Below are 12,115 nucleotides of genomic sequence, written 5' to 3'. Positions count from 1 at the left end.
AAGCGTACATAGTTTCTGCTGCACGAACACTGGCACAAGGAATTTTTTTTTTGAAGAACAACACAGAAGTCTGAAAGAACTTATCTATTTGCACAACACTATTGAACATTTATGACCTGACAACTTGTATTTATCAAAGTAAAATAATATAGAAGACCATGATGTTATGTAAACAAATCACTGAAAAAGTTTCTTAACACTACATCACAATTATCAACTTTTTTATTATTAAACAATCTTTATAAAGAGTAACTACTTGCACAGAACACTACAACACTGTAGTTAATTTTCATTTGTTAATGTCATAAACTACAGTCCTTTCACATAACAGATAAATCCTTACAGAATTTTGCACTAAAATAAATGACATACATTTTATGAGAAAGAACTGCAACCACTTAAACTAAAATTTTTCACTTTGTCACTAAATCATAGTTACAAATATTTTTAGTGTTTTCTTCACAAAACAAATCAATAAGCACTTAAATGACATACAGTCAAAGCATCAACACATATCAACTGAACAACTTTTAACATCGTTGATCACCAATTTCCTGAAATGTACAACAAACTGTTTATAAATGTTAAGATAACTTTACACTAATCTGTGAACCTGGGGAGTGGGCAAAAAAAAATATATGAATTCTACTTTATAAAATAAATGTGAAAATAATAAAGAATGTGTATGAATGATCAAGTTGTAAAAAAGTATAGTCATTACCAAGAGTTATTGAAGAAATAAAGTTAAAAGTAAATTGACATAATGACTATACTGCCATTTATGGTAAAATTATTTGTGTCAAATATTTGGGGAAAAAATAACTAAGCAGTACCACCACGTACCACGACAATGATTAAATGATCTTCTTTAATGGCTTCTTCTGAAAGATTGGGACATGTGCGTTTGAGGAGTTCAGTGGAAAACGGACAAGGTGGGAAAGAATAGAGCACACCAGTCGCCTCAGTTTCCTTATTGAGCAAGGAAATAACTCCAGCGGCTTCTTTTTGTTTCAAATAGGAAACCAGATTCCTCAGAGGTCTCGTCTGGACCGTACTATCATCATTCGTCACGGAGGCCGTTGACCCTGCAAGTCCCAAAAATATAGCGTGAGAGCTAGCCCCCGAAATCCTCCTTTGCACATCTTCCAGTTTTGGTTGATCTAACCGAAGTCTCTGTGTAATCCTCAACTGATGTTTACCGTCCTCATCTTTCATTAAACCATCCACAATATCAGTATCACCATCGATTAAATGAAACTTGGCGGGAAATAATGAATTCTTAAGTATTAACGCTCCTTGCCAAACTGTCGTACATTTCCTGGCAACTTCCGGTAGAGTTCTACTGGAAGCTAACAAACCGGCCCTTCGCGAACCATTATCGGAATCGGAATCGGGGGACCGTCTTGGTGAACGCGACCTTGATCTATCCGCTCCGCGCGAACCTGATCGCCTCCGTTCGTATTCTGGACCCCGCGATCTACCCCATTCATCTTCTGCCCCTTCCGGGTATCGATAAGGTCCTCGGCTGCCAGCTCTGCGCTCCGGGTAGGGAGCTCTTCCCCTGTAGCCACGGGCGTAATCAGCATCGTAATCGTATTCATAATCGATCCTTCTGTAATCAACGGCATCGTCGTGACCGGGATATGTAGGTTTCGGACGATAACTAACTCCTGGGGTAACATCAGCAAAATCTGTTCTCAATCGACGATCCGGACCTCCCAACGGTGCACCTCTCATTTCTTTGACTGCAGCTTGAGCTGCATCAATACTGTCATATAAAATATAAGCCTGATTGTCCCCTTTTACATAGTCGATTTTTTTAATAGCACCAAATCTATCAAATTCTCTCTCCAGTTGAGGAACCGAAGTCCAAGGACCTAGGCCTCCCACCCAAATACGGGTAGTTGGTGTGGCTTTTCCATAGCCAATTTTGCACTGGAACTTTCCTATGTATTGCCCTGATAGTTCAACTTTGGCGCGATGTGCCATGTCTAAAGTGTGAAAACGAACAAAAGCGAATGCATTTCCAGTTCCTGGTGGTGGTCTCTTAATATCAATATCCTCAACTACACCGTACCGTCCAAATATACGCCTCAATTCTTCTTCAGTTATATTTATTTCTAAATTTCCTGCGAACAAAGTTCGAGTTGCCAGTGGGTCATCCTCTGGTTGAATGTGATGCAGATAATTAGGAAACTTGTCTTTCTTGTTTTCGGCTTTTTCAAACGGTGGTCTAGGTACTGAATGCCTTGGTGGTCCATAACCGTGGGTTGGAGGGATGTGAGGTGGACCATGATGAATTGGGGGGCGAGCTAAATATTCGTGATGCGGGGTCGGAAGAGCTTCACGTCGGTACTCGCGGTGGACTGGCACACCTGGAGGAGGTCCGTAAGCTCTATCATATCGGTCAACCGCTCGAAGTCTTTCAGGTGATCTGGCATAGTAGTGTCTGTCATACTCGGGGGTTATAGATCGGGGGCGGCTACGGTAAATTTCACTCGAACGTGGTACTTCGTAAACAGCCTCCACAAGTGCAACTTTGTCATAGATAATTATGCGAGGTTTTCCATGTTTGGCATCGCGGGCGTCTTCGGGATTACGAAAACAAACGTACGCAACTCGCTCGTCTAAGTCGTGAGACAATCTAATGCTTAAATCGCCGTACTTTTTGTATTCTCGGTAGAGGGTGTCTTTGATAACTTCGTCACTGGCTTTAGGGTGTAAAGCACTGACACAAAGAACTTTGTAGGGGTACGACCGTTCTGGGGGTCGTAAATACTCGTCGCGATGGGGAGACACGTACCGCGCCCTAGGGCTAGGGGACCGAGCTCGACTTCCACGACGACGTATTCGTTCTGGAGTTATGCGTTCGTCAGAACTATCGTCGTAACGACCCATACTAGAACGGGACCTCTTACTACGTGGAGGAGTGTCTCTGTCACTACTTCTTTTCATATTGTGTATTCTTACTGTAATTTTGTCCCTTCCGGAGGTGATCATACGCACCACACGCACCAATTAACGGACAACACAATGGATGACACGGCACTCCTTCGCCTAAAAACACAAGATAAACACTTAATAACGAAACATTATACACTAAACTATACATATTCAGAGATACAGACAAACAAACATACTTTTAAGAACTACACAGCACTGCAAAATATCACCGTTTACAGTTTAATGACGTAAATGTTCAATTCGAACTGGCATCAACCATATCACAAAATGGAAGCGGCATAGCATAGCAGGATGTAGGATATCTCGACGAATTAAAAACTTGCTTAGCGTTCTAAATGCGCAGGCGCAAATACCGAGTTGTACTTTTCGAATTTTTGCACTTTAGCGAATTGTTATTGATTTTTTCTGTGCCAACCAAGGCATGCTAATTTCTCCAATTTTTAAACAGCACAATTTTATTATGAGGAAGATCTAAAATAATGAAAAACGGAATTCTACAGGCAACATTTTAGAGGCACCTGAAAAAAATTAAGTAGAACCACAGAACCTTCATTGTTTGAGAACAAATTCCTTTAAAAAATTATAATACTTATTTATCTGATGTCAGTGGAGACTATTATGTTCCTGTTAGAAATGCAACATGCTCTAGAAAACTAAGCACCCTCCAAGCGAAAAAAAACACTTCGGATTGCTATTGTATCCTCTTCTTGGCATGTGTTTATGTTATATTGCTTTTATGGTGTTATTCTATTTTTCATAAAAAGTAAATGGCGACAGTATCAAATATCAAATCTGTGATAATGAAAAAATTGAATAAGGTCCGGTTTCTGGAAACATTTTATTTGGCCAGTTAGTTAAATCTCCGATAAATACAAAAATCATGTAATGTGATTGGTCACGTTCTAGCGTTTCTATAGCAACGCTTGATTTAACCGGCCGTTAAGTTATCGGACGATTTCCAGAAATTTATTTTATAAAGATTTTCACTGTTTTTTTTTGCTTGTTTTTAGCTGTTTTTCGTTAGGTACTGTATAGTGTATACCGGGATATTTTTTCAACATTGAACATAGCCCATACTTACTCCCTATGTTCAGTTTTAAAAAACACAGGTCAATGCATGTATGTAATCACGTAACCAAGCTAACGAAAATAAGTACATAGGTACTTGATAGTTTAACAAAATGGTCAAGTTGTTTGAAGAAGAAATACACATAATGCAGTTATTCTATGCCAATCAGAGCATTAGAAATGTGCCTGACATTTCCAATGCAACACATGATAGACCAATTCAATCAATCGGAACAATTTTTAACATTATTTCAAAATATCTGGTGTTCGGTATAGTTGGTTGCATAGCAACTCATAATGCATTTGATCTGTGTTTTTTAAAATACTTTATTGCCCTTGAAAAGTAAGAAAACTTTAACATAAAATAACATTTTTAATTTACAATGCGAAAATTTCCGATAATAATACGGAATCTGGAAAAGTGCCCCGAATGCTTGCAGCGTTTCCACGTTGAATGGCAAGGGAAATCCTCTCAAAAAGGAATTTCTTAGATTTTGAATCCCCTGATTCCGCGATAAGTCGGTCTCCGATGACATTAATGAAATCTATTGTTTCTTTGCACCAAGGGCCTAAGGTTTCAAAGGCTAAACCTTTAAATATGTAGTTTGACGAAATAATTGAACTATATTTGTTATGTTTGCGTTTGCAAGCCATTTCAGCGGCAAAACCTGAGACTTCAGATGTTTTCAATACGTAACTGTCTGCAAGTGTATCTACGACAGTAACGTCCCAAACCAAAGGTTGACCTTTAATCCACGGTACTAAAGTCATCCCATCAGGGCGTTTTCCGTCATCACGAGATAGTCCGTTTGGTTCTAAAGTTGAATTAACATGAATAGAAGTCAAAGACCGGTTGATAATAGAATTAATTTCAGTGTGTCTTGAAAATCTACCACTGCTTTTGGAACAACTTAGACCGTGAATACCAATTTCATCAACTTTCGCATTGCATTTGCAAATATGAGGTGTACAAAGATTACAACCCAATCTTAAACCAATACAAACTTGGAAGGAAGTGTTATCTAAAAGAGTACCAATATTAGGAGAAGGTATTGCATGTAACCAAGATCCTGATTCTCTGCATTGCAAAGCCTTAAAACGAGCCAAGTCCCTAGATGAATTAAAGATTAAGTCATTGTCAATTATTCTTTTGATATTGATATTATCCCAATTCTTCTGAAATTGTGGAATTGTTGGTCTTTCGTTCTCATTTTCTACATCCCAGACTGCTAAAGCTTCATCATAATGGTGAATAATAAGCTCATTATCCTTTGAATTTAGTAATTGAGAAACAAGCTTTTTAACACCATAAACTGAACATAGGAAAGCAGGGAGGCAAATATCGGAAATGCGGCGAATTCCCAGTCCACCAAATCTAAAATTGAACATAGGGAATAAATATGGACTATGTTCAGAGTTAAAAAAATGTCCCGGTAGAGTATAGCCGTGTAAGTTATTCTTTCTTTTGTTAAAAAAATTCATTTGGCTAATAAAAAAAAAACAAATGTGGTTCTTTTAACAATAACAATGTGCATAAAATATTGTATTATATTGTATACAGAGTGTCCCAGAACTGGCTCCCCAGAGAAAACAGGCATGTGCCGACAACAAAAGAGACTATAAATTGAATAAAATAAATTTTCTGCTAGCTCAAATTACCGAGTTATAAAGTTTTTAATTTCACCAATCCCGGAAGCTCGTCCTCAGGTATTACTAAAAAATCCGATCGGTTGCTAAACAACAACAAAAAATCTCTGATATCGCACAAATCAATAAAATGTTTGGGCAACTGGAATTTTGACGTTTTCCGATATAAAAATTCGTTGACGTTTATCTGTCATCAACATCAAGACTTGACAATTGCAAAATTCAAAATAAAACAATAAAAATGGCGATTCTAAAAAGAACCATTTATTTAAATAGGTAACAATGTTAAAGCAGATGTTCAAAATGACCACCATTAATTTGTATGTACAATTGTGCTCTACGTAACAAACTTCTTGTAGTAGCGTTAGTTATCATTTCTTCAGTAACTGAAACAAAGCCTCCTGAATTCGAACTCTCAGATCAGCCTCTGAATTTATGGGCCGCCGATTCAGATCTGGAGACCTGGCAGGCCAATGATGCGGTCCTCCTCGACCGATCCAGCGCTGTGGATATTGGTTATCCAAAATTTCCCGAACGTTTCTGCTAAAATGTTGGAACCAGTCATTTATGCGATAAGCAAGAGGTACAATTTCAAGTAAATCAGGTAGCTCTGTGCCAATGAACTGAGCATATCTTGCCCCCGTTAATCTTGCGGGGAATTCAAACGGTCCAATCTAGAGCCGGGGATTCGGAATTTTAACAAATGGAAGGATCCACCACGCTTATACTTGCCAAACGATCGCCCAATAGCCCAGTCCACAAATTAACAGAAAACCTAGGTGGAAAACCTCTGGGAAATAATTCTCTTGGATTTTCCTCTGCCCAGATATGAAGGTTGTGATAATTGGAACAACCTTACCGGCAAAATAGCGACTCATCAGAAAACAGTATCCGTGACAAGAAGTGTGGAGCATCGTTTTGGTTTATTAACCATAGATAAAACTCTCGCCTAATTGGATAATCCTCTGGCAGAAGATGTTGTACTCGTGTATAGTGGTACGGATGCCTCCTATTATCAGCTAGAACTCTCTGCACCGAACTCTTGGATAAACCCATTTCACGAGAAACTGTTCGAATACTCCGGGTGCCGTCTTCCTCAAAGACATTCAATACGGCTTCCTCGTGTTCGACAGTCCTTACATTTCTTGGAGCACCCCCAACTTCTTCTTCGAACTGGCTGCATTTGACCCGTTTCTCGACCCCGAGCGATTAATTTCAGGATTGTTTTATGATCCGGATGACTTTGTCTTTGTGGAAATTGTTCACGGTACAACCTTACTGCTTCACGTGCATTGTTCCCACATCGCGCAAAAGTAAGAATCATATCTACGTACTTAGAGGAAGAATACATGTTAAATGATACACTTGAATTAAATATCGCAGCGAAATTGTATAACAAATGTCAAACTGACGTAAACAATCATTCTAATAAATGTAGTGGACCAAATCTAATGGACAGAATTATAGAGGTTTACGGATAAAAAGGAAACCTAGGCAACGCAAAATTGCGATTATTCCACCTTAATGGTGCTGAACTCTGATTGGTCAACTTCAGAATGTCTTTTCTCCGTTATCATTTGAGATAGGACTTTTTTTCTTCAAAATACACGTTAATATATTCGCCCTAAGGCTCCCTTTTTTCTCTGGGGAGCCAGTTCTGGGACACCCTATGCAGTATATGCAGGGTATTTCAGGAGCGATAATAATGAGACCCACGGAATTGAAAATGCAACCCACAATACATTTGCAAAGTTAACTTGGATCGGCTTGGATTCATGTATTTGTTTTTTTATTTAAAAAACATAAAACATGGTTAGCTATGTAGTTTAGTAAATTTTGACATAAACGTTTTTCATTCGCTTTTTGTCTGCAATCTAAGCTGCAATCTGCATAAACGCGCGACGGCAGATGTATCACGTGTTTTTTTAAATTTCACCTCAAAGTAGGCTTTGAAGAATCGACTGTGAACGCACCACACGTGTAAAAACGTAAGATTAAAGGCCGATTTATAGTTCCGTAACATGTACTATTCCGGACACGGAATCTTGGCCACGACTGACATTTAACTGACAAATATGTGTGAACTGGCCTTTCATGTTCTGAACTTCTGAAGTAAAAACCATTTTTGCGTTAAAATTTGATTAATAGTGACAGTTATTTGACGTTTATTAGCTGAGTGAGAAAAGATACGAAGAATCGGACACTGTGGCCTGGGCGGGTTTGATAAGTACCTATCTACATGTAGCATGTATATACATTGTACTCTTAAGGTTCTGTGCTCTTAAGTATGTAATTGATTGTTGATCGCACGGTATTAAGTTGGCGCATGCGTTACGTACATTTGTACATTGTTTTCAAATACCGCCAACAGCGCCCCAGGCGTCAGGTCAGGCCCTATCACGGTATCACGTGATTAACCTCATGCAAAAAATATTTCTTTTATAAACCTAACCTTAAATAAGTATACTTTATTTATTATTTGTATCTAATATACTAATATGTCTGCATTAAAAAGAGTTCAAGTAACGTTTGAAAGACACTAACAAAATGAGATATTATAATTTCTTTGTTTTAGCAATGGGCAACATTTGCAAGAATTTGGCATGTGTATGATATCGCTTGGCAGAATCCATTTCATTCAGCTCAATTACTGAAGAAATATTTAATGGGAATGCACAAGCCTATCTACCACCCTTTAAGTAAATATATAAAGTTAAAAGTATATATTTGACTGTTATCTCATGTACTAGTAGATTTTCAAATTGAACTGCAAACAGCAAATATGCATCAAGTTCTTGTGTCCACTTTTTATTTGGTTTCCCTCTTTTTCTTTCACTTATTCATTATTCATTTATTTTACAGATGATTGTGGTGATCATGTAATTGTTATTAATAGTGCTGATATAGCTTTGCCAGAGGAAGAATGGAAAAAAAGAGTTTACTTTCATCACACTGGCTATCCTGGGGGTGCAAGTTGGACCTTAGCATGGGAATTACATAATAAAGATCCTACAATGGTAAAATGTAATTTATAATTTTTTAAGTACTTATATCTTTTTATAGATCATAAAAAAAGCTGTGTATAACAGTATGGATGGTAACTTGCAAAGGCGTTATACAATGGAACGGTTACACATTTTTCCAGATGAAAATGTATCACCTGAGTTAATGAAAAATGTTTCAAACCAAATCAGACAAATTCGCCCAGTACCAAAAAGACTAGATCATATTTCAGAAGATGAAAGGAAGAAATTCCCTAAACTCATTGATTATCCACAGGATTACATTTTACGATAATTAGTTGTATCTCATAATATTTAGAAATAATAATAAAAGGAAATCCAGAAAATGTTTTATTAGAATATATTGAAAGTATCAATTGTTAAAAACATTTTTAAGCTGTTAAATGTAAATCTTTAGAAACTGTATATGAAACTACATGCATCATATATTTCTTATTAATTTGGAAATTTTCGATGGCCTTCTGTCTCACATCTTCCCAAGCATACAAATCTCTGTAAAGAGGGCGCACATACTTCATCCTTCCAACTTCATTTATCCACTTTAGAGTGGGTTCTACACTGTTTTTCCAGTGGGCTTTTAGTCCAATTCTTAGCCATCTAAATTTTATTTCAGCATTCCTAACTTTGCTGAATTGAAACAACTTATCAAGATGTTCTAATTTGTTGGCTGTTAGAGGCTTCTGCTCTAAAATTTGTTGAAGAAAATAAATGATCTCGTCAGCTGTAAGATTTTTAACATGAGTGTTTTCAATTGGACAAGTGACCTTTTCATCCCAACAACAGAATTGGTTCATTATCTTAGTACAGTTTTCTGCAAGAGAAATATTATATTTGGGAATTTTAGGAGGCATTCCTGGACAATACAGCCATGCATTCCAGTCAACTGATTTTATAGCTGCATTGTCAGCAAAGTGTTCCTCAAAAAATGATTTAAAGTCATCACTGTCAATTGATTTAAACTTGAATGTATCAAAATATTTTCTCAGAAATGGCTCAAATTGGTCTAAAAATAACTTAGAAGTTAAGAAATCTTTGGGAGTCTACAAGATGTTACCAGGGCCTCCAACAACTTCTTCAAGGTGACGTAAAAATGTTTGACCCTTTTCATAAGGAACCACAGAAAAAGCGTCATCTGGATGTACACCTTTTAAGTCGTGAACCAATCTTGTAAGTGGATTGTCCTCTCCAAACAGTTTTACCTATAAAAAGGTGATGAAAAGAGATACATTTGAAGTTGCTCATTAGCTTTACAGTCTCATTTAATTCATTGAGCCTTCCATAAGCATCAAAATCCTGGTGAAGGGGTGATGATAATCTGCCCTTAATTTTACGCTCAACAAAAACTGTGAACCCTTCATTTAACCAGAAATGTTCAAAATTGCGATTGGTTATTAAATTTCCTGTCCAACTGTGTGCTATTTCATGAGCCACAACATTAGCCAAAGAGCGATCACCAGCTAGTAATGTTGGTGTTACAAATGTTAGGCATGGATTTTCCATGCCTCCATATGCAAAACTTGGGGGCAAGACAAGTAAATCATATATTCCCCACACATAGGGACCACAAATTTCCTCTGCTGTTATAAGTTGACGTTCAGTATCAGCAAACTCATAAGCACATTCTTCAATGATCTCCTTTTCAGCCCACACATGTGATCTTGGTCCAATTTTTCTTGAATTTAGAGCACCAACAGCAATAGCAATCAAATATGATGGAATAGGAACATCTTGAATGAAATGTGAATATTTCTGATGGCCTACAACTTCTGTGAATTTTGGAATAGCTGACATCAAAACAGTGAGCTCAGAGGGGGTACAGATCTATAAGATAACACATATTAAGTGATATGAGAAATAATTAGCTCTTATCTGTTGAATTATCTACTTAAAATGTGATCAACCGGATACTTATATCTCATTCAAATATTTACTTACAGTTGCAGTATACTTTGTTTTCACTGCAGGAGTATCTTGACATGGAATAACAGACCTAGCATGAATAGCCTAAAATTGAAAATGATAACACTTATAATGACAAAGGTGGGAATATTTATCTTTACCTGAAATTGACTGAATAAGTAAGGATGCACTTTTCCTGCAGTTTGATTGGGTGTTAACCATTGTATACCACTGGCGCTTGAACCAGTTTCATAAAAAATTGACAATGTAAAGCTACAAGTAGCATTAATCAATTAAAATCACATAAACAAGTTGTAACTTTATATTACTTATCAACTTTTCGATTGGGTAATTCAATCGATAGCTTTGATCCAAATTCTTCAATATTTTCAGATACATGATATTGGAGATCTTTTTTAGTTTCATTGTCTAAAATTTTTGATATATTTAAGTGCTTGGCATCTAAAATCTAAATATGAAGATTATATTTTGTTAACATGTAGAAGTGGATACATACAACTTCTGTAGCATTTTTATTATTTATTTTTACATCCAGCTCAACATGCCCATGTAGAACCTTTCTATCAAAGTCAACTGTTAAATTAAGAGCAATATTTGTCACTGCTACTTCCTCTGCAAATAGACATAACCTATCATAATAGACCATCAAACAAAGAATCACGTAAAGTTGACCGGTTTTTTTATAATAAATAATAATTGTACTAAATATTATTACCTGGCTTTGAATAGGAACTAGGATCTTTTGGACTCAAACTTTGCAGAACCATGTTTTACCCAATACGTATATTCCGGTACTATTAAAATGAAAAAATCAACTTGGATACAAGATTTTGCACGAAGTTACGTATACACATATGCACCCAACAACCGCCGAGATAATAAGTAATATCTGGTAGGTGTAAGTTTTGCGATTTCTATCTACAAATTCATTAACGTGTCAGGTATGTTTGTCTAACGATATACTGATAATAGTGATAAAGTAAAGTACCTACATTGTTTTCGGCGGCTAAAATGTTTTACCGCAATAATAATAATACGTTGTACAAAATATTTTAAATCTTCTCATCATAATCAGTAATATTACCAATTCTTTGATTTGATTCAGTTAGAAACCTCAGAAACTGGTTTGCAGTCTGTTAAATGTCAATGGCACTATTAATTTGCAAATATCTTTTCGCAAGGAAATCCCTACTTAAGTTCATACTGGTACAAAGTACAAACAATTCAATGTTTTTTTAAACATTCAGTGTTTATTTCATAACCTTTTCATTGGTAGGTACAATTGTGATCAGCAGGTATACCATGAGTACCTATACCTATTTATATCACCACTTAACACCATTCTTCAAAAGTTATCATACCTAATTTAAGTAAAATTCTACCGCTGAATGAGATATTTCGTCATTCAACGTTTCTATCCAATCCTCCCTGTACCTGTAATCCCTGTATCTGCATTTGATTTGGACGGTGTAGTGGATATTCTTCGTGATTCA

The 12,115-nt window shown here is 36.6% G+C and overlaps 3 protein-coding genes across 3 annotated transcripts; 1 reads left to right on the top strand and 2 right to left on the bottom strand.

Annotated features, from left to right (window-relative positions):
• Nucleotides 1-69: 69 nt before the first annotated feature.
• On the bottom strand, nucleotides 70-3,299 carry nito (RNA-binding protein spenito). The gene is made up of 2 exons (XM_069040383.1): nucleotides 3,141-3,299; nucleotides 70-3,057 (listed from the first exon to the last, which is right to left on the bottom strand). The coding sequence occupies exon 2, from the start codon at nucleotides 2,998-3,000 to the stop codon at nucleotides 823-825; it is 2,178 nt and encodes a 725-aa protein (XP_068896484.1). The 5' UTR covers nucleotides 3,001-3,057; nucleotides 3,141-3,299; the 3' UTR covers nucleotides 70-822.
• Nucleotides 3,300-8,035: 4,736 nt separating this feature from the next.
• Nucleotides 8,036-9,149, top strand: mRpL13 (mitochondrial ribosomal protein L13). Its single transcript, XM_069037566.1, has 4 exons — nucleotides 8,036-8,201; nucleotides 8,255-8,378; nucleotides 8,542-8,696; nucleotides 8,743-9,149. Exons 1-4 carry the CDS (start codon nucleotides 8,178-8,180, stop codon nucleotides 8,974-8,976), a joined length of 537 nt encoding a protein of 178 aa, XP_068893667.1. The 5' UTR covers nucleotides 8,036-8,177; the 3' UTR covers nucleotides 8,977-9,149.
• LOC138123048 (leukotriene A-4 hydrolase) lies at nucleotides 9,020-11,772 on the bottom strand. The gene is made up of 9 exons (XM_069037563.1): nucleotides 11,615-11,772; nucleotides 11,338-11,540; nucleotides 11,119-11,234; nucleotides 10,931-11,070; nucleotides 10,763-10,874; nucleotides 10,638-10,706; nucleotides 9,954-10,523; nucleotides 9,757-9,901; nucleotides 9,020-9,705 (listed from the first exon to the last, which is right to left on the bottom strand). Exons 2-9 carry the CDS (start codon nucleotides 11,387-11,389, stop codon nucleotides 9,074-9,076), a joined length of 1,836 nt encoding a protein of 611 aa, XP_068893664.1. The 5' UTR covers nucleotides 11,390-11,540; nucleotides 11,615-11,772; the 3' UTR covers nucleotides 9,020-9,073.
• Nucleotides 11,773-12,115: the final 343 nt, after the last annotated feature.

Source organism: Tenebrio molitor, chromosome 2 (assembly GCF_963966145.1).
Source record: "Tenebrio molitor chromosome 2, icTenMoli1.1, whole genome shotgun sequence".
NCBI classification, from domain to species: Eukaryota; Metazoa; Arthropoda; class Insecta; order Coleoptera; family Tenebrionidae; genus Tenebrio; species Tenebrio molitor.
Note: the sequence above shows the minus strand (reverse complement) of the source record. Positions and strands in the feature narration are given on the sequence as shown.

What these genes read in the sequence shown, in the direction of transcription:
- nito (XM_069040383.1), bottom strand. Translation starts at nt 3,000, where the DNA reads ATGATCACCTCCGGAAGGGACAAAATTACAGTAAGAATACACAATATG.
- LOC138123048 (XM_069037563.1), bottom strand. Translation starts at nt 11,389, where the DNA reads ATGGTTCTGCAAAGTTTGAGTCCAAAAGATCCTAGTTCCTATTCAAAG. An exon ending in TAGTTCCTATTCAAAGCCAG is followed by an intron (nt 11,235 to 11,337) that starts GTAATAATATTT and finishes GTCTATTTGCAG; the next exon opens with AGGAAGTAGCAGTGACAAAT. An exon ending in ACTTATTCAGTCAATTTCAG is followed by an intron (nt 10,707 to 10,762) that starts GTAAAGATAAAT and finishes TTTCAATTTTAG; the next exon opens with GCTATTCATGCTAGGTCTGT.
- mRpL13 (XM_069037566.1), top strand. Translation starts at nt 8,178, where the DNA reads ATGTCTGCATTAAAAAGAGTTCAA. An exon ending in GCCTATCTACCACCCTTTAA is followed by an intron (nt 8,379 to 8,541) that starts GTAAATATATAA and finishes TTTATTTTACAG; the next exon opens with ATGATTGTGGTGATCATGTA. An exon ending in ATAATAAAGATCCTACAATG is followed by an intron (nt 8,697 to 8,742) that starts GTAAAATGTAAT and finishes ATCTTTTTATAG; the next exon opens with ATCATAAAAAAAGCTGTGTA.